The 22227-nt window shown below is 31.2% G+C and overlaps 1 protein-coding gene across 9 annotated transcripts in view; it reads right to left on the bottom strand.

Moving 5' to 3' along the window:
- Positions 1-6366: 6366 nt before the first annotated feature.
- Positions 6367-22227, bottom strand: part of LOC108907237 (long-chain-fatty-acid--CoA ligase 5) — a 205661-nt gene continuing 189800 nt past the window's right edge. For 6 of the 9 annotated variants that reach the window (XM_018710825.1, XM_018710822.1, XM_018710824.1 and 3 more), the window contains exons 4-12: positions 20182-20451; positions 15798-15997; positions 14392-14592; positions 12813-13030; positions 10857-11007; positions 10013-10291; positions 9420-9563; positions 9157-9330; positions 6369-7349 (exon numbers count right to left, since the gene is read on the bottom strand). In XM_018710825.1, the coding sequence (XP_018566341.1) occupies positions 7212-7349; positions 9157-9330; positions 9420-9563; positions 10013-10291; positions 10857-11007; positions 12813-13030; positions 14392-14592; positions 15798-15997; positions 20182-20451 (1775 nt within the window). In that variant the 3' untranslated portion in view covers positions 6369-7211. Of the gene's footprint in view, positions 7350-9156; positions 9331-9419; positions 9564-10012; positions 10292-10856; positions 11008-12812; positions 13031-14391; positions 14593-15797; positions 15998-20181; positions 20452-22227 lie in introns of all 9 variants that reach the window. The other 3 variants (XM_018710820.2, XM_018710818.2, XM_018710821.2) reach the window with 2 other exon arrangements.

Here is a 22227-nt window from a genome sequence, read left to right as displayed (position 1 = left end):
CTCATGAAAAGAGAATTTTAAAACTACCCTTTACGTATTTATGACGAATCTAATCGACAGATCCAAAATATTGTATTGTTAATTTTTATTCCAGTGGTATTCAAAGAAATCAAATCTCGTATTATAACCGAATAGATAAATGATCAGATTTCCCTTTTCATTTTTTTGTCAATATTTTTTTTTAATAAATATTAGATGGAGTGGAAATGGCAAGCAAATGTTTTGGAAATTAGGTACGTATTTGATCTATAGAAATATTTAATACCACCCTGTAATTTTTTTTATTAGCCCAATAAGTACTAAAAATGTGCTGTATATAGCCCAGCTAATGTCCTGAGGACATCAACAGTAAAGCCTACATTGTCCTCATTTGATCCACTGATAACCTGATAATAGCCCGATTGATGTCTTGAGGACATACACAGTAAATCCTAGGACGTCCTAATTTGATCACTGATAACCTGATAATCTCCTGCTGATAGTCAGGCGGATGTTCTCAGGACGTTACGAGCAAATCCCGGGACGTTCCATTTGGATATCCCTGGTACATCCTGAGGTGAATGTGTACCTATCCGAGGATATCCTATACATCCTGAGAAGTTATCCTCAGTACATCCTACGAATGTCATTGTGCTGTGTGGGTATTGAGGACATTTTATAAAACAGAAAAATAGTTTTTTTAAAACAGAAATTATTTAATTACATTTAGCAACGATCAACACTTCGGCTCCATTGACATCAACAAAATATGATGACTTTAAAATAACAAGTCGCAGCCATTAAAAGCAAAGCAAAACTGTTTAAAATAGTTAACACTTAGGTTGAGAAGTGAGGTATTATTTACGGAGCATTTTTATATATAGGGTGTCCTACTAAAATCAGCGAGGTACAATATTATAAAAAATATAGGCCCTAGACCCTCAAGCTTCGGGAAAAAATTTTTGATGAATAAATCGATCAAGAGAAATCGCTGGAAATAGTTTTCAAGTTCATAGCTCGGCCGCTAGAACAATTCAATTTAGCAAAAGCAACGATGTTTATAAATGCTCGAAATGCATACCATTATTTTCAATACAGAAATTTAACCTTCGTTGCGTAGGTAGGTTGTTTTATAAACGCATTTTGTTTCGGTAATTAAATGTCTCGTTAGCGATCGTGTTCCTCAATTAATTATAATTATTTATTTTTTGCTCACTAATTTGCGAATAACTTGATAACAAAAAAATATACTATTTTTATGCTCTTTAAACTAACCTATGAGTATAAAAAGTTTTATCCTGCTATTTCACATTTTTAAGAAAACAACCTAAACTTGGATAAATAGCGGCAATAAATAAACAACACTTTCGATAAAAATTTCAAACTTATTCTATAATCATCCATTTTTTGTGCTAAATTCATTTATGTAAAGAAAACTATAGCATTGCTTTTAAAATTTTTGAGAAAAATCCATAAAACGGCATTATTTTGAAATAACGCCGTCTACAGGTTTACATATTGAGGTCAATGACATTACGCATTCACCACGAGATACAGCATGAAAAGAACCTTTCCAACGAGGCATAACACTATGGGCTTTTGATGAGCCTCCTTTAAAAAATGCATTTTTCTGATGAGACATTAGGGGCTTCCCCCGTCTTTTCTGTAGGGAGATAGAACAAAATGTCAATAACAAAAGTTATGCGCAATGAATCCCACTATCCTTATTTGTACCATATAATATACCTGAATAGGAAACATTTCTGAGAAAAATTCTATAAAGATTGCGCCCCCTAGCGGCCGAGTTACGAACTTGAAAACTATTTTCAGCGATTTCTCTTGGTGGATTTATTGATCAAAATTTTTTTCCCGAAGTTCTAAAACTATACTTTACCTTATATCGTACCTAGCCGCTCTTAGTGGGACACTCTGTATAATGTGCGAGGTCTATCTTCTCAATCGAAGTATATATAGAATTTTTTACTACTGACGTTGATATATTGCCATATTTGATTTGATTAAATTTCGATATTACCTAGTAATTTTGTACTTTTTTTTCAAATATTCTGAAATATCAATAGTGATTTAGAGATGAAAATGTGTATCCCCCCTGAACTTAGAGATGCAGCAGTTAGTGTAAGTAGTGATTGTCAGAAAAATTGAAGAGATGGTACAAGAATGGATATATGTACTCAATTAAAAATATGGTGTGGAAAAAGAAAGCTGTTAAAATAACAGAAAATGTTTCATTGGAATATTTCAAAGAATAAACTGATGCGAGCAAATTATTCCATGTTAAAAGCCACCCCTACAATAAAAGAAAATATTGACATTTCAAAATTTTTTAAACTCAAAAAATCAACAGAAAAATAATGGTTATAAACACAAAAAAATCACGTGTATTTGCAAAAAAGGAAATTGACAAATTTATATTTGAAGCTCTTGATGATGTGTATCTATTAAAAAAAGGTACATTTCATTATTAATTTGTGTTTATCTTTTTACAAGAACTATAAGTATTCTAGACTATTGTGGTAATTGGGGTGCATGTGCTTGCAGAACAGATGAACTGTGCAGTAGATATGGTTATTGCTGATTTAGACATGAGAGATGATATTATTGTACCATTTGTACCTAATATTCCTAATTCAAGGAATGAAACATCTAGGAAGTTTGTTATTGTTGAGCCACAATGAATTAATGTTGTTAAAACATACCTAGCTAACAGGTCAACTAACATTACAAAACTTTTTATTGTACCGTAGAGGTAAACATATTAAAGAAAATATTGGGCGCAATACTATTAGTAAAGTACCGGAATGGCTCAATATCTGAAATTAGAAAATCCTGACTGTTATACTGATCATTTTCGGTAAAATTGGTCGTAAGTGGCGCCCTCTATGAGCAATGCTGAAATTACAACACGCATCTTATTCGCCGCCAAAAAAAAAATATAGTTTCACAAATTTTCAAGTTCCTAACCTACATATTTTCAGAATAATCGCAAAAAAACGATTTAAAATTTTAACTTTCAACACCCTGTATTTCCAAAACTATTAACTTTCGGATAAGGCATGTTTGCGCCAATCGTCGCCATTTTATGTGTAGTATATTCAGCTTTTGACTTTCCCATTGTTAATGAATCACCCTGTATAATTCACTACTATTGTGCACAGATTGTGCACAGGGTCAGCTTTAAAACTTAAAAAAAGGCGGAATAATGAAATTTAAGAAAAAACATTAACTTTTCCGATTTTTTTGGATTTCCTTTGTTTCTATTTATCCAATCGGATCGATCGACCTCTCATTTTATTCGGATTTCGATTCTCTACAAATTATCTCTTTATAGCATTCAGACTGCTTCGTTTTATAAGCAAAAATCTTAAAAAATGCGTTTCTTTGCATAATAGTTATTTATGATACAAGTGTTAAAAGTGGCATTTTATTTTGTGAGTGAAGATGCTTAAAAAACGAGCGTAGCGAGTTTTTTAATTTCACGAACAAAATAAAATCACTTTTAACACGTATATCATACACTATTTTTTCTACAAAACTGTTAAAAGTGCGCTTTTTAATTGTCATTTTTGATGTTAAAAATGTCATTTTTTGACACGCGTGTTAAAAGTAAGTTACTTTTAACACTAGTGTTAAAAGTGGGCTTTTTAATTGTCATTTTTGATGTTAAAAATGTCATTTTTTGACACGCGTGTTAAAAGTAAGTTACTTTTAACACTAGTGTTAAAAGTACTGGTTGTTACGAAAATTTTGGTTCATAAACATTGCGATCTGTGTGGTATTTTTTGATTTCTTATTTTTATTGAGTTTAAAGTTCTTCCGATTGTTTTGTAGAAAAAAATGTTTAATGGTAAATTGGAGTAGGAAACATATAAGCATATATCTACAGACTACAGACTGTCTTTTATATGAAGGCACAGTCCATTTGCTACTAGTATTTTGGTCACAAACAAAACCTCTATATATTGGCCTTGTCAAAGATGATGTTATAATTTATTTAATGATTTCACATCTGTATAAATTACTTTTTATTTTAGATAATTATTAATTGCTGGGTTATTTCTATGGTATATACAGGGTGTCCTTAATCGCCACGGTAGCGCAGTCGGTCGAGAGTGCGGTGACAAGCATTTCTCGGCTAGGCTTCCTACTCTGGTCTGGGTTCGATTCCCGGTGTCGGCACTGGCAATGTCGATGGATAATGGGTGTTTGTCCGCGTTTTTTCAAGTGTAGCCCCCTTCCGCACAAGCCTTTGGCTTTTGGAAGTACAATAAAAAATGCTGGAGATAATAGTAACAAAAGTTGTGATTATTTAAATTTAATAAAACTTATTATAAAAACTGTTCAAAATGACCACCATTGTTTCTACAACAAAGGTTAATTTGGCGAAGAAATTTAACACGTTGACTGCGAGATAATCTCAACGTACTTTGTCCGTGACTGCGATACATATCTTCGGGGATATGTAACAAAACTTCTTCTGTGTGCGGTACATATCCCTGGGGATATATATTCGCAAAGAGTTTTGAAACGAAAATAATAGAAAAATCATTTCTAAAAAGTACAGATTCTGCAACTTCCACAAGATACAGTAAAAATGTGATTATTGAGATTCGCATATATTTTATAATGAGTACATACCCCCCGAAGTATGTACCGCAGTCAACGTATTAAAGGAAATACTTCGCAATTCTTAAGGGCTATTTTTTAAAACATTTAGTGCATTTTGGATATGCCTCCACAACTCAGTCCAGTGTTAGATGTGGAATCATGCACTGTTGTTATCAGAGTGCCCTAAAGATAATAGTCACAAGGTGTTAAATCTGGTGAACGTACAGGCCAGTTAACAGGAAATTATCTCTTCTACCGATCCATCGATGAGGGGATCTTTGGTTCAGATACCAACAGACATTTACAGTGAAATGTGGTGAAACGCTATCATGCATAAACCACATGTTAGCTCTGAGTAATAATGGCACATCTTGCAATAACTCGGGTTTTGCAAAAATTCTAAATAAAATTCCCCATTTAGTCTATTGGGTTGAATAACGGGGCCAATAATAATGCTATCCCAAACAAGATTAAACTGAAATTACAGTCAGTCTACAAAATTAGAGCCTAAAAACACTTTGTTAAGTATTGTAATATGGGTGGCAAGATAATGTATACATTTAAAAAATATTTTTTTGTACCCATTTAATCAAAATTCTATAAGAGGCATAAAAACTTCCAAATGGTATCACCTATCAAATATAATATAGCATTGAATATAGGTGAATTAGCATAAATCTGCCTATTTTGAGTCCACGGATCTGTGGTCTTCCGTTGTACATGTTATTCTGGGACACCCTGGATGGCTTCATGTATTCAATAGGGAAACTTTTAGAATTAATTTAAATTATCTTTAAACTAAAAATATGTCTTGTAGAGAAAAACTAAATTTTGTGCCACCTTTGACGCCTATTTTTTTTTATTTGAAATTTATTAGATAGGTATTTCGTGGTTGAACAGATATTGAAAGCCTCATCTTATCATATTTAGTCGATATTTTTCTATATTCAAGTATGCTGTAAGTGGTATTTGAAAAAAGGTTAAAGAACAAAATGGTACAATTTAGACCCTATATATTTATTTATTAAAGTTGACCTAAAATTCAACTAGGATATTCGAAAATAATTTTAAAATGTAAAGAAGTTGATTTTGTGAAATTTTTATTTGAAACGTGTTATTGATATGTCTTGAACTATGGAAGAATCTGTCTCACGAGGACACCCTAAATAATTAAAATGGCATTAATATGTAAATTAACTTTTCTAGGAAACGTAATAAATGATACTATGATCTAACCTATGAGCAAAATTTAAATATGTATTATTAAGCCTTTGAGTAGGCAGCGAACAATACATAAAGATACACTACATATATTTTTTGGCACCATTTCTTCAGGCTAACAAATGTTTTTTCTTACTCCAGGGCCAGGACCATTGTCATGATAACCATATTTAGCAACATTAGAGATTTTTTGAATGTGCTACTATAATTATTGTTTGTATAATTTGTTAGGTCCTTGCTTTGGTGCTCGGTAAGACTTTTATATATTTTTTATTGTACTGCAATCACCTAAGAGCCCTATTAGTTTTCATTGTAGTTCATGGAAGCTCTTTTCCAATAAGCTCACCCCCCAATTATCTTGTCTCAGTAAACTGCAGAAGCGAAGTGTGGCATTTTTTGTACTGAAGGAACTAGCTGTCTGTCTTGGCTCAACTATGTATGCTATGCCTACCTTTCAGTGAATTAATAATTTGCAGGTTGTATAAAGGAGATATATCATAATTTAGCAAAATATTTATTTTAAAGACAATTTGCATTAACATAAATATATAATAAATACATTAAATAAAATATGTGACAAACATTATCAACAAGGGAAATAAGTACTTCCAACACATATTTTTACTAATCTTATATATTAAAGGCAAGATACTTACATAAGATATATAAAATGTACACACAATTATAAATTTCAGAAAAAAATTTGAGAAATTTTTAACCATCAATAAAATGTATATATTTTATATATTTTATTTTTTCTGCATGTGCACAGAATACATATATAAGTGAAATAGTAATATATAATAAAAAAAACTTAGGACTAAGAAAATCTTTGGATTTAATTTCGACAAATTTTAAAGGCATCTGCCGCAAAAATTACTTATTAAAGCAAATTACCGGATATACAAATTGGGCCATTTATTAAATGTGTTAAAACTGATTATGTACTTATAAAAAAAATATATGATGTAACGTATATATTGCCTTAATTACAACAGCTTAGTTCAGAATTTATTTTTACCTAAATATGTTTTGAGCAGAATTATATTTTATTTCGGGACTTTTGAATAATTGAATTCCTGAAAGAAAATTTTGATTGTCTACTAATGCAGTAGGTCTATATTTAGTTTTGAAACACTATTTATTTATAGAAGAAGCCCCTTTGTTATTAACAGTCTGCTATACCTATTTTGCTATAAATAATATAAAGAACCAAATTACCAGTATAATGGAAATATTTGAGATATGCAATTATTTTATTAACTTTATATATTGCTATAAGTTTTTAAAAAGTCTTCTGTTCTACGTTTACTTTTAGAAATTCCGCAAGAATTGGTGCTTTAAAATCTAGTTTTGTTATCTAAATAATTATTCCTTGACATCACCTACGTAAGTCTGCTGTACATATCATCTAGTTGCGGCTTAAAGTAAGCTTTAAGTTGTGGACGTTTCGATTTCATTGTTGGAGTCAAAAGGCCATTCTGAATACTGAAGTTGTCTGGATGTAAGTATATATCTTTAACCTGAAACACAATTATGTAAGTTAAGTCTAATTTTATTTTTCTCAAATTGCAACGTCTTCACCTAGGTACATAACCTTTTCGTTAATAAAACATTTTTAGAATTAGAATATTTTGTTCATATATAATATTTCTGCAGGTTAGATATACGAGGTGCTATAAAAAAGTGGGTTAAGCCGTTAACCACGAATTCTTCGGGTGTAAATAAGTACTTTTTTTTCAAAAACCAAATTTTATTATTCTCATATGTTTCTATTATATTTTAAAGGTATTAATTAATCTAATTCAAACAAATTAAAAAAATTATTAAGACAAATTCTTATCAGGCTTGATGTAAAAAGTGTTTCATATTTTTTACGTAATTAAGCTTTGTCAAAAGTGATAGCAAGAATACAGGACATTTCTTTGAATGATAGCATTATTTAACGATTTCAATACATCAGGAATGAGTTTTTGTATTCATTTTGGATAATTATTTGTTATTACTGTTTACTAAGTATTAGCATTCCAATCCAATACGAAGTACGTGCATTTCTTTTTTTTTTAGAGTCCTCCATACAGCTTGCTGCTCTGACCCGCCCCTAGCAAAAATCCTAGCTATGCGCATGTTTCTATAACTAAATATCTGGTATCGTAGAACATTTTCTGATTTTACTTGAAAATTATTTTTTTGAATTTGTTTGATTTAGTTTAATACCTTTAAATAGAGTTAAGTAGAAATGGAGGTCTCTTAAGCCATTTTCATTTAGGCACCACTTTTTCAAATTACAGGATGTTAAAGTTAATATTAAATAACACCAAAAAAATTGAAGCTTGAATGAAAGAAAGTGGATTGTATAGTTGGGCTGTGCTGTGCACATTCATGTTGTGCGGACGATGGTTAGTAATTATTGTGTATGATGAATGAAGAAGAGACAGACATATCGTCGTTTCCTGCAACTTTTGCTACCGTCCTCTGTGCTGTCACCTGTCAACCTGTCAGATTAGTATTTTGTGCAGTAGTTGGTAGATTTTCGTGCATTATCTCAGGTCTCAAAAATATATATTTCTTATCTAAACTGTCACAACAAATCAGCCACTTGAAAATCATTTTCTGACTATCATGCACATATCAAAAGAACTATAATAATTGAAGTTATGTCTGTTCTGTCAAAGATTCTTTATTAATTTTCAAATAAATTTTCAATACAATTTTAAAGTGTTGTTATGATGCAAAAAATTACAAAACAAATTTTTATTATACAAATGTGAATAATTATTATTTCTTAAAAGAACAGTAATTTATGAAGACATTTAGTCATTTGAATTCGTTTTATAACTTAGTTTGTACAATTATGCTTAATGACGTGTATGTAAAAAATTGCCGGCCCAACTATAAGTAGCCATTGTGCAGTAGCGTTGTTCTTTTTCAGATCAAGTGTTTAAATCTTTTTTCTCTGCCAGTTTACAAATTATTTTTTTTATTAAAATTCTACAAACCATATGTTAATATAAAAGTTTTTAAAATCAACGAAATTATTTCATTTTTTTACAGGTATTGTAAATGAAGACTACATGAAAAAAACGCCGAAAGTCAATTTTAACGGAATAATAAGGATATTAGTATCAAAAAAATGTGTGTAAAAAAGTAGAAAAATCATAGGGATACTTTTACCGTTTACTGATAAATAATAATTACCCTTTGACAAAAATTATGAATTAAATTTGAATTCCGTTTTAAACTTCAAAATTAGTGACTTTCATCGTTTTTGCCGTGTGGTTTTCAAATATAACAGCATGTATGTTTTTAAATTTAACAGGAAAAACTTACTTGTTCGAATGATCTCAGTCCAGCTTCTTTTCCCCAAGAGATCATATCATCCATAATGAGTTGTTTAACTTCAGCATTATTACAAAGGACACTAAAAGTACCTGGAATTCCATATTCTTGTGCCCAACATTTGATAACATCTACATCGGGAACTACTATCGCTATAATGCATGACTAAAAAATTAAAAAGTCAGTTTATATGTGAAACACATACTTATTATGTTAACAAATAATGTATTTTAAATATGAAAGATGTAGCTTACTTTCAATGATTCTCCATGCACGAAAACTTGACTGACATATTGAGACCGAATGTAGACATTTTCAATTTTCTCTGGTACAATGTATTCACCTTGGGACAACTTAAATATATGCTTTTTTCTGTCAATAATTTTTAGCGTACCATTCTAAAAGAAATTGCAATAAATTACTAAATATACCTGTAATAAGGATTTAGGGATGTCTGTCCCTAGCTGGTTAATTTTCATTTTGTAAGCATAATTAAATTGAAAAGACAATAATTAATAAGCTCTCTATTCTCAAAATTAATATGAAATTGTTAAATCCTGAGCCTAATGAGCAAAGGTACAAGTGAGTACTTGTACAGTGTACAAATTAATGAAATATATGTTGTGTAGAAAACTATATCAGAAATGCGAAAGAACACACCTCCTATTTTTTATTTTTAATATTTGATGATGACACTATATTTAACAATTATTCGAGAATTTCTGCATAGGTTTTGTGTAATGAAAGGCATTAGAAATATTTAAAATTTATTCCACTGTTAAAAAAATAATGATAGATCTTTTTATTAAGTATGTATACCAAGTCAAATTAAAATCTTAAAACTTACAGACATCCACGTTCCAACATCTCCTGTATGGTGCCAACCTTGTTCATCGATGACCTCTTCCGTCTTTTCAGGATCCTTATAGTAACCTTGGAAAACGTTAGTTCCTTTAACACACACTTCCCCTTGATTATTTTTGGCCCAATATTCCATTTCAGGCACGTCGACAAGCTTGACACAACAGCAAGCAACTGGAGGTCCTACATGACCAGGGACATGATCTCCTTGAATAGTCAAAGTAATGGGCGCCGTGCACTCTGTTTGGCCATATCCTTCTACAACCTAGGACATTCCGTTTCGTTAAGTTTTTCAATAAATAAGTATTACAGCCGATAACATACTTGTAATAGTATTTAAATCACATTTGCAAATTCACAGACCCCAAAAAGTGGGAGACTTATATGAAATTTCATAACTACAACTAAGAAAAAACAATTTCAACTATCCCTCCCTAAACTAAAATATGACTTTTACGATACTAGAAACTGCTTTAAATGTGCATTTTTCTGTTTATAACAGCTTATAGGAAATTTTCTAAATGGTATAAGAATATTGTTAGGAAGAAGTGGTACTTTATTTTGTAAGTGATATTGATTGTCGCCTTGATAAAATGGCTTTATATTCCGTGACTGTTGTGTGTATATAGAGGCTATAAATATGTATGTGAAAATATTCTGATGACTTAAATAAAAGTCTTTTACTCTTGTAATATGGGTTATACAAATAAATGTTTTCATATCCTTTATAAAATAACTACATGAGCTAGATTTTGTTTTTTATTTCTGATAGCAAAAGAAATTGTAAGAGTAGATATTTTTCAAATGTTTATTCACTAAATGAAACTTACCAAACAGCCTAAAGCACATCTGACGAATGTTAGTACGTTTTCTGCCAATGGTGCAGATCCTACCAGCATTAATCTCAATTTTCCTCCCATTCCTTCTTGGACTTTTCTAAATACCACCAAGTCCCAGAAACTGTTATTTCTTATGATACCTCTAAAATGATTTTAAAGTTTAGAATTACTCTATGCCAAGATTTTCTATTTATATGTTTAACTGTTTTAGAGATATCTATATTAACAGTTGAAAATTGAATTTTTTTGTTCCTACATATGAAAAATGGATAGAGTTAGAGAAATGTTTTATTTCTTTTTTCTTCAAAATTAATGTATTTAAAGTTATTTTGCAGAATTAATGAAATTACCGTGATGTGACAATTTACAAACACCATCGATGTTATGGAAATTTTGATCTACGCCTTAAAAAAAAAGGGCCCCACTGCGCTTTTACATAATGTAGGTAGCTGTATATTTGTTCAAATTTTTAAAATGTTGACATAGTTAATACAAGTTTCTATTTAGTTTTTTTTTTCATTATCAGTAAAAATAAAAAATCTTTCCAATGATTTCATCTTCTCTATTTAATTAAATTTTAAGCGTTTTATTATTTTGTTTTTTTATTACATAATCGAATATAAATATCTAGATAGTGTTTACAGATTATTATAGGTACCTATTTGAAAAATAATAAATAATAATGTAATTTTTTTTGCATTTAATAACTAAGGTAAGCAAAATCAATTCGAGCCCTGAGGGTAGGATGCACTTAAACTTTAAATGGCACCCTCTGATGAGGGGCAGAGACGAACTGTATTTTATCAAATATTAAAATATTCAGTCATAGGTGGCTCATGTCATTTGTTTAAAATAAAACATGTAAACAGATGACACATATATTACTTTTCCAAAAGTTACAGATTTATCAGCTTTCATCTTTCAATTTACCTATACTCCGCGGTCGAAATTATAGAGAGTGATTCATCGCTAGCTTTTGGACTAGTAAGGGGGATGAAGCTTGTCGGGAACGAAAATCCATTGGCATGTCTGCGTAAAAGGCAACAAGATATAGAAAATAATGAAAAAAGATAATAAAACATAACATCCAATATTTTTTTACGGTTTGCTATAACAGGCACTTTGATCCATTTTAATTATTACAGCATTTTATAACGTCCCAATTGTGTTTTTTTAATTTATAAATTTATTATAGCCATGGAATTAGACCCCTCGTCTACGCTTATGCTATGACGTTTCTCAGGACGGGTTAAATCAAGTCCGTTTACACCCACTAAAAAAGCATTTCCCTATACCCTACCAAGTGCAAAAGACAGAGATAGAATATAGATCGACGTTCACTGTAACTCGGTCTCTAGACGATTATAGATTCTATCGATGTGCGTAGCGAGCGGCACAAAGATAAATAATATTGAACCGTATAAAAATCATTTTATATTTTATACACATTATGGTAATAGTGTTTTTATATTATGTCTTAGTCACTCTCTATAATTTCGACCGTGAAGTATATACTAGTTATAAGATTTACCATTGTACAATTTTTTTTTCTGTAGTTGATCATGTGGTGTGAATAAAGCCATTATAACAATATTTTAAAAGAATATTTTGTCTCAGTGTGATTTAAATAAAATAACAGATTTTCCTGTTCCATCATACCTACATTGCATATTGAAGTCGACATGTCTCGAAAACAAGTAAATATTGGGAAAAACTTTATATTACAAAAATTACTCAAAATTTAACGATGTTTCAGATGGACCACATTTCCACCATCCAGGAATCAACAAATTTTTTAGTATTGCTATGCCATCTATACAGAAAGATTTAAACTATCAATTTTAACTGCAATTTGAAGCTATTCGAGGGACCTAACAACCCCAGTTTCATACATTTCTTCATTTCGGAGATATTGGCACACTCTTTATATATACATATAGTACTCACCTTTTTATTTCTTTTTCTTTTGCACTAATGGCCATGTTGTACAGCATTTTCTTGACACAACTTCCATTGATTTCAGCTTGCACTTTATCATATATCCTGTTAAGAAGCCTAGGAACAGCTGGAGTTACTGTTGGTTTTAAGGCTTTCATGTCATCAGAAAGCCTCCTTATTTCGCCCAGATAAAAGCCAACCCCTCCACCCACGGAGTACATGGCATTCTGAAAAGATAAGTTTTTTATTTTTCAAGAAAAAAGTTGAATATTTTGTTTCACGCTACTGAATAATCAGCGACACTTTTTAATTCTCTAGAAGAAAATGTCTAATACTGTTACAACTTTTTTGCTCCTTCACTTCACTTTGTGATTTAAACTCATATCCAACTGTGGTACTTACTATTAAGATTATTTTTAAATCACCCTTGTAATAAATCATGTTGTTAGAAAGAGATCGAGGAAAAAAAACAAAAAAATTTAAAGATTGGGTTTGTCTTTAAAAATGTGAACAAATATTTAAAAACATGTTCTTAATCATGTGAAATACACTGGATATACCGATACTACAGAAGTAAAAACATATTTATGTCCCAAGTTATACTGGATAAGATACCTATGCTTTGATTTTTTTTTCATAAAGAAATCTCATAGTTCAGCAAAATAATGATTGCAGTTGGCCAACTTACATTTAATTAAAATAACATACGATTTCTTATTATTTTTTATTATTAAGTCACCACTGTCGTGAAACAAAACAAATACAACAAAACAAAATAATTGAAATACTAGATTATTTTTAACACAGTAATATTAATGTTTTATTCTCAAATTTCTCAGCCAATATTAACACGTTGGAAAATAAAATTTTATTAGTATTTTATGACATCAATCAGCATTACATGTATCTAATAGTTATTTATGTAAATAGTGCTAAAACTTAAGTATTTTTGGTACACTGCAATTGTCACATGAAGGTTGAGTTTGACAACACTTTTTCATGAGTTACGTGAAATATTTTCTCTACAATCGCCTTTTAATAGTTATTGCACTAAGAAAATAATTCATTTTGTCCATACGTGAACGTGAAGTAGTATAAAATAACACAGAAATAAGTGCCAAAATGTTAAATGCACATTTAACACATCAAAAGCAATAAGTTATGATAAGCAATTTTTTTAAAAACTTGGTTTCTAAGATATTTTCAAATTTTTAAATTTTTAAATCGGAACGATTAGTTAATATTAAACAAAAAGAAGTACCTATAAACAAATGGGAACTAATTAGTGAAATTATTTAATATTTAAGGTAACAAAAAAACTGTAAGATCATCATCATTCCATAAAATGTTGGCATACATTTCTTTAATCCATGGGCAGCCCGTTAGCGTTATTTAAAGGGTACAAAATATTGGACAAAAATTTGAGTTATCGAAAAAAAATAGATGAAAGTTGTTTGAGTGTAATTTTTTGCAGTCAGAATAATTTAATCCATAATAATTAATAATTGAAGTGTGATTTATTGCATGATTGTAGGATAAACTAAATATGAAATGTACCTAAGCGTCAGAGGAGGATAGTATTACTTACTTCACAGCACCTCTCCAACATATGAGCCAAAGGCAAGAATGATATCATGACATCAGTACTTTTCAATTTGTGATCCCCAAATTGTAAAATGACGGCACTCGTAGAGGCCACTATATTTTCATGAGTCAGCATAACTCCTTTTGGATTCCCGGTCGTTCCACTTGTATAACATATTGTTGCAAGATCTGAGGGTTTTGGAGGCTAAATATACACAATATTATTATATTGATCGCAAGAAGTTTTTACTGAGAAAATGTAATTATTCAATATCTACTCTTATGGATAATCAACATTTATAAGGAGCGTTCAAATAAAAACGTGGTCAAGTTGGTTCTGAAAATTTGGACGTAGGGCGTAGCGTATAGCAAATGAACTTAAACGTCATCTGTCAAAGCACTATATCGCCACTATCAATTTGAATATTTTCGTTTTAAAAAGCGTTTAAAATGGTGTTTTCTCAAGAACAAAAAGTGTTTATCATAGAGTCCTACTTTAGAAATGGACGCAAGATTGATGGAATATGGAAGTATTCTATTGAGGAATGTTTCATAGAATTTCAAAATCAATTTCCCGGCGTTGTTGAGTACAAAATTTTTCAAAGTGCAGTTCAGCGTTGTGTTAATGTTTTTCGTGAAACGGGCAGTGTAACAAGAAAAGAAGGAAGCGGCCGACCTAAAAAGCGGACTGAAGAATTAAAAGAAAATGTCCAACAAATAATGGAAAATGCGCCAAGAACTTCTGTACGTGTTTTATCACAAATGGTGGGAGTATCAGTCGGTACCTGCCACACAGTGTTAAAAAAAGATTTGCGTTTGTTCTCCTATCGTTTAACTTGTCAGCAAGAACTTCATGAAGTTGATTTTCCGCGACGGGCTGTATTTTGTGAATGGTTTTTAAACAGCTACGGTGAACTTCATAATATCACCTTTTTTTCTGATGAAGCCTGGTTTCATTTAAGTGTTATAACAAGGAGGGGGGCACTTTCCGCAGCTCCTTTAATTGTTTGTTATTGTTATCACGATTATTCTTTAAAATAAAGTTATATAGTCATTAACGTTATTGAAACTGACAGCTGCTATACAGCTCGTTGAGAAATGAGGTTAAGTTGGTCGCTATAAGCTACGCCCTACGTCCAATGTGTCAGAGCCAACTTCGACCACGTTTTTATTTGAACGCTCGTTACATCGAAAACAACATTTATATTGTCATTGATAAATTCTAGAATAAATCAAATATAAATGGGATTTTTATAACTTTAATAAGTAAGGTAAAATGAAAATATGAAATTTATATATTTATTTTTATATCTATTTTTTTTATATGGAAATAGACTTGAGATCTTCAAAATATATTCCTACGGTTCTTTTAGTGGTCCAAATAATGACAGTTACATATATCGTACTTACTACTTCTGGGTGGCTTTTCTTGGAACCTAGCGACTCTACATCAGAAAATCTAACAATTTCTACTCCCATATTTTTTGCCTTTTGCTTAGTTGAGACTCTAAGGTCTTTGATGACTATTAATTTCTTTAAACATCTAGGAGACTTTTCTAGCATCAAATTGCATTTATTGTCGTCTTCACATACCACTACGGTTATTTCAGCTAGAAAAAAATTGATAGAAATAATTATTTAATCCTAATTAAAATTTAAAAAATAAATATTTTAATATTTATTTAAATTTAAATATTTAAATCAAATGGATTTAGTGCATTTTACGTAATAATCATGATTTTGATAAAGTAAATAAAGTAAGCAAGAGAAATCCCCACTATTTAGATGACAATTTTTTTTTGATAATCGATAAAATAATGCCACGTTATGCATTTATTTTTGTTTTACTCAATTATTTGCTTCTACTAATCATCCAGAATCTAGTATCCATTTTGCTTCTAAACAAAGCTGTTTAAATTTAACCAACTGAGAATATAGAGGGTGATTTATTAGAACTTGAATATGTCAATGTAAAATTTTAGAGAATTTTGAGTTCATACCTTCTCTTGATTATCGCTCGAGCACTGAAGAACTATCTGTGCGGAAATATGCCAACTGCCAAAGGTACAAACATTTACAAGGGCAGGTAAAATGCAGCATTATATCGAAGGTCTATGGCATACCTAAAGTACTGACTTACTAGCTTGATCCACTGTTGGGAACCGTTACGTAATACTATTGCAAAATGGGTTGCTAGATATTTCTTTGAATGATTGTAGTGATTGTCTTATTAGCTGTAGTGATGGTCTTATTACTTATCTTTGTATATAAGATTTATTTATTTTTATCAGATCAGCTAGGGTCTGTGGTAGCTAAGGAAAATTATTGACAAAAAAACAAGATTTTGTATTAGCAGAAAAATAAAACATAAAAATATTTTGGAGCCTCATCCCTTTCGAATTCATTTATATCAGCAAGAATTTAAAATATATTATTTATGTTGCGATAAAAGTACATCGTAAACATAAAATTGGTGACCCCGACGTGATACTTCCAGCCTGCCCGACGGGATCCATTCAGCTTGCCCGTCGTGTTCCGTTCAACCTGCCTCATATAATACATCCGACGTGATACATTCCACGTGGCCGAAGAGGAACGCCAAGAGGAACCTCACCAGAAGCAAAACGCCCGACAAAGAGGAACACGAAATCATCATCGGTTTTCAGGACAAACAAAAGCAGTTTGAAAATAGCAAAGAAGAAATTCAAGATTGCAGCAATTTAAAAATAAAAATATATATAGTTTGAATCGACCAACGGTAAGACACTTACTCAGTTACTCTCTCCCTACATTATCAGTAACATAAAATTTTATATTTCGATATAATAATTGCTAAATGACTTCAAATTCAATTCAGAATAATACTATTGAAAATGACAATGACATTAACAATAGTAATTAAATATTTTCTTTCAAATTGCCACCATTTTGGATTTCAAAGCCAGAAATTTGGTTTACGCAAATGGAGGCACAATTAAATTTACAAAAAATTACAGGCGACAAAACAAAATTCAATTATGTAATATCTAGTTTACCATTAGAAGTAGTAACTAATGTATATGATATTATAGCTAAGCCACCGCAACAAAATTTATATCAAACCATTAAAGATATAATTATTAACAGATTAACAGCGAGTGAAGAAAAACGTTTAGATGAACTTCTCAGTGAATCAGAATTGGGCGATAGGAAGCCATCAGAGTTTTTCAGAGACAGGATGAACGTTGTAGGAGGTTCACAAGTCGTCAGCCAAAATCTTCTATTAAAACTGTGGAAAAGGCGTTTACCGAAACCAGTTTTAGTTGCAATTACAGCATCGGGTAAGGAAAGTGTCAATGAAATTGTAGATTTAGCCGACAAAATTTGGGAAAGTTATCCATTACGAAATTATAAATAAGGTTGTCCATAAAACAGATAATCTAATTTCTAATATTTTACAAACATTGTCACAAAAACAATCAATATTAGAAAATCAAGTCTCAGCTTTACAAAACCGATTTTCTTTATTTAATAAGGTCTCAATACCCAACACATATACTTGTAATTTATGCAAATTTAGGCATAGATCTCGCACTAAATCACCTAATAGATTTCATAAGTCAAATTCAAATGATTTACTATGTTATTTCCACCACAAATTTAAAAAAGACACTAGAAAATGTCAGGGATCATGTTGTTTACTGTATGACACCTTAGCCTCACATACAAAAAAAAACGAATCGTCAACATAATGATTACATTATTTAACAATTTCAATATGTCAGGTAAGTGTTTCTAACTATATTAATTGTATTTGATTTTAGTTTTAATTTTGGATAGTTATTTATTACTAGCTATTTACTATAAAGTATGTATATAAGATGTATATAAGTACATATACATATATATGTGTATGTATATAAGATATTTACTATATTGATGGTGTAGTATAATTCAATGCTAGCTGGGGCATGTTGACCATAGAGCAGTTGCTTCTTGCATTATCAACACTTAGGAAACTTCTCTGTGAGAGTACATATAATTTGCTATAACTTCGCAGTCGAAATTATAGATGCACACTGTCTATTGCACTTATAAATCTTATAATACTTATAGGGAAATGCTTTTTTTAGTGGGTGTAAACGGACGTACGTAGTACTTGATTCAACCGTCGTTAGAAATGCCACAGAATAAGCGTACACGCGGGGCGCCAATTCCGTGGCTATAATTTATAAATTAAAAAAATACAATCGGAAAATTTTAAAATGTAATAATAATTAAAATGGATCAAAGTGCCGGTTGTAAGAAACGGTTTGTTGGCCATAAACGCCCCTAGGTAAAGAATATGTAAGATTTACTTAACTAGGGAATGAATAAGATCAGTGAAAAATGAAAATCAAAAGGGTTACTTAGTGAAAATTATTTTTTCGCTAATGTTAAGAGATCCCTAAGACAGTCAGTTTAATGTTTAATGTGGCTAACTTTAAAACACATACACATACATAACTTTTTACACGTCAATCATGTAGGAACCTAAGTATAAAAAAATAATACTTGTTAAATCTTATTTAACGTTGTATCTTAGGTGTTAGGCCTACTTTTAGAAAACAGATAAAACAATTACAGTATATTAAAATTAACACTAAGAAGAAAAAAAAAAGAAACAAAAACGTTATACACATTGCACCTAAGTGAATTAACACTTGTATTGTGTTAGTCAGTGGAAGCAAACATAAATTTTTTGAAAAAGTGACAGGTTACATATTTCCTCACTGTTTGTATATGAGCTCATTAGGCTACACGGGTATAAATCTGTGACCGCCGACTCTAAACTCCAGTATTTAGTACCAGTTTGTAAGGGTATAAGCTACGCCTCTTAGATAGGCCCTCTCCTACTTTAGCACTGGTCTTCACTCCTGCTAAGTGCTAAGTTTTAATTCGGCACCTCTATCTTTACTATGGCTTTGCAAGGCAGAGACTATCCCAGTCTTGTCATGTTTACCTTTGATGTTGGTGATTAAGTCAGGCAGAGACCGTCTCTACCCCCTGTAGTCAGTAACAGGTGAAAATGCTCCTGATTCCATCGTCTGTACACATTAGGTGCTCCTATCAGTTCATTTAAGTCTCATATAAGTGAGAAATAATTGGTTTGATTTTATATTAAATACGATAGATCTTGAGTTGAATACAAATTAGTTTATTTTACGTGTGTACTTCATTGAACCCCAGGCTACTCCACCGTGTAATATGGATACGATAAATATTTTTCACCTCAAAGGCAAAGGCGTTACAACGTGAAAATCACCTTCACCTGTTCTTATTATTGTACTGAATAAGTTTAGAACCTGAAGGATTATATGCTTCACGAATTTAATCTCCTGGCAATCCTACTTTGAACACTAAAATAATAATTGAATCGAACAGTACTCTTAGATTTTCTTAAAGTTACAGTGCTATTAAGTTTAAAAAATGAAATGATTGAATGAAATCAAAATTTAAATAGATATTGAAAAATAAAAGAAACATCTGACTGTATCCATAAGTTGATTATGAAAAAAATGTGTTCCAAATATCAGTGTAAACTACCTCTACTGTTTTGCAAGTTTCGTTTGAAAGTTTTTGATCACGATGTGACAATGTAAGCATAGAAATTATTCCATAAAAATGATATGGGTCCCACGCTTTATTGTAACTTTAATTTTTTGTAATAACAACCGAAAGAATCAATCAATCAATCTTGTCCGAGATAATCAGTAAGTATTTCATATTTAACGAACTTTTCAAAGCATTCAGCATTCACATAAGTAATTTGTACCTTGTTTAATAATGAAGGCACATGCGTCAGGACCAAGGGTGTCGTACAAAGGTACTAATACCATACTGTAGCAGTACGCGGCTTGTTCCGTAAGTATCCATTCTGGGCAATTCTGAGCATAGATTCCAATTATCGTAGTCGCGCCTGGAGGTAACCCTTGAGCCACAAGTCCCGATCCAAAGTTTTTAGCTCTCAGGAGAGCTTCATTATAGCTCAGCCACTGGTAAGGTTTAGCATATGATTCTCTCCATCCCAAACACGGTCCATTATCTGAAAAAAAAAACAATTTACTTGAAAAACGATACAAACCATATTTTATTTAATTCATTAAAAAATTACATTAGTATATTTATTTAAAAAAATAAAAAACGAGTAACAATTCCTAAGATCTTTACGAGAAGAAGTTAAGATTTGAACTGAATTTCATTTAAAATTTGGACTAAGTTAACTCCTGATCTCAGAATTAGGAGAATGTTAGATACCTAGTCCCGAGCAAATTCGATTTCCAATGAGTTTTTGAATCTGATCTAAAACGGTCTGCAAACCATCTAAACGAGGAAAGTTCCGGCAATACTAGTTGCCTATATTTAAGGACATCTAACCGGCCATCCATATGAAGCCAAATATGTTAAGTGGAAATCGAAATTTTTATGTCGGTTTCGGATATCTTCGATGAATCTGTCCCGGGTGCACCTAAGCGCTCTTAACGACAAGAGTCACAGTAGATGACTCTGACCAAGGCTGATGCTGGTTGCAGATCGACTCAGTTCTATACTTTGCGGAATCAGTTTGTCAAATACATTGAAAATTGACAGCATAAAGATACACCACCTCAAGAGATGGAAAATTTGGAGCCAAAAGTGAGATCCCAAGGTGGAGATCACTGCAAGACCACAGCATAGCCTCTATGAGGTAATATCGTTCGTCAACTCTGATATCTTGCAGTCCATTAACCGGGATGGATTTTCTGGTCAATGTGTATATACACGACCCTAGATCAAACCAGTTCCAAACTTTTCTGTCGCAAGATCCTAAGAGATAAAATCATTGATCAGGGGGGGATAATTAACCAGTACTCAGTTCAATTTGATGCTTTAATGCTCATTACAAGCTCAATTTAATACCAATTATTCAAAATAAACAAATTTCTGCCATTCAAAACATGAAATCCATCCTTTGAAATAATTGGAGTGGTTTTGCAAGAAATTTGACCGTTGAGTATTATCATTACTAAATTCTGTATGGAGATTTTGAATCGCCTTGGTAAGGAATCGAAATATCGACTACACGTTAGTAACATCTAAAAGAGTTACAGGTCATAAAAATTTAAGCAATCCCCAAAATAATGTTTTTCAAAATAATAACTGCACGTTATTTTAAAAAAGCTTAAAAAATATGTCTTAAAGAATATGCAGGGTGAATCAGTTTTTTGTAGACAAATTTTAACAGGAGATAGAACACATGTTTTAAAAAGAAAAGTTCCTATAAAAATATGTCGTAGAAGGCTTCGTTTCCGAGATACGGGGTGTTGAATATATTTTTTTTTTCTCGAATATTCATTATAACTTATAAACGAATGCTTAGATTTTTTTCATGTTTGGGAGATAATGCCCATTAATTAAGAGACATAAAAAAAGCGATAAAAATGTTCAAAAACTTGCACAGTGGCGGAGTGGAGGGGGTGCTGAACTCCTTTCTTAAACAGAACTTCTACGCCAATGACTAAAAAAAAAACTGTTATTTTCATTATCTACATATAGTTTTAAAAAAATGATGTCCATTCTTCTGTCTCGAAATTCCTGTGCGTTTCCGAGTTATTTTGATTTTTAGTGTTTGTTGTGGTACTAAATTAAGTAATTTATTTATTATCAATTATCGGCTAAATATTTAATTCTTTCAACGAAACCTACCTAAATATGGTTTGTTAAGGATTTTAAAAAGCCGAAATCTCTTATTCTTTATCTCTTTCCAATGTAGTCAAAATAAATATTTGTTATATGAAGCTATACTCAAATACAAGACTTTTATAAGTTGAAATCTGTTACA

This window comes from Anoplophora glabripennis, unplaced genomic scaffold, assembly GCF_000390285.2.
Source record: "Anoplophora glabripennis isolate ALB-LARVAE unplaced genomic scaffold, Agla_2.0 scaffold262, whole genome shotgun sequence".
In the NCBI taxonomy this organism is placed as follows: domain Eukaryota; kingdom Metazoa; phylum Arthropoda; class Insecta; order Coleoptera; family Cerambycidae; genus Anoplophora; species Anoplophora glabripennis.
The sequence above is the reverse complement of the archived record's forward strand: the minus strand, read 5'-3'. Positions and strand labels throughout refer to the sequence as shown.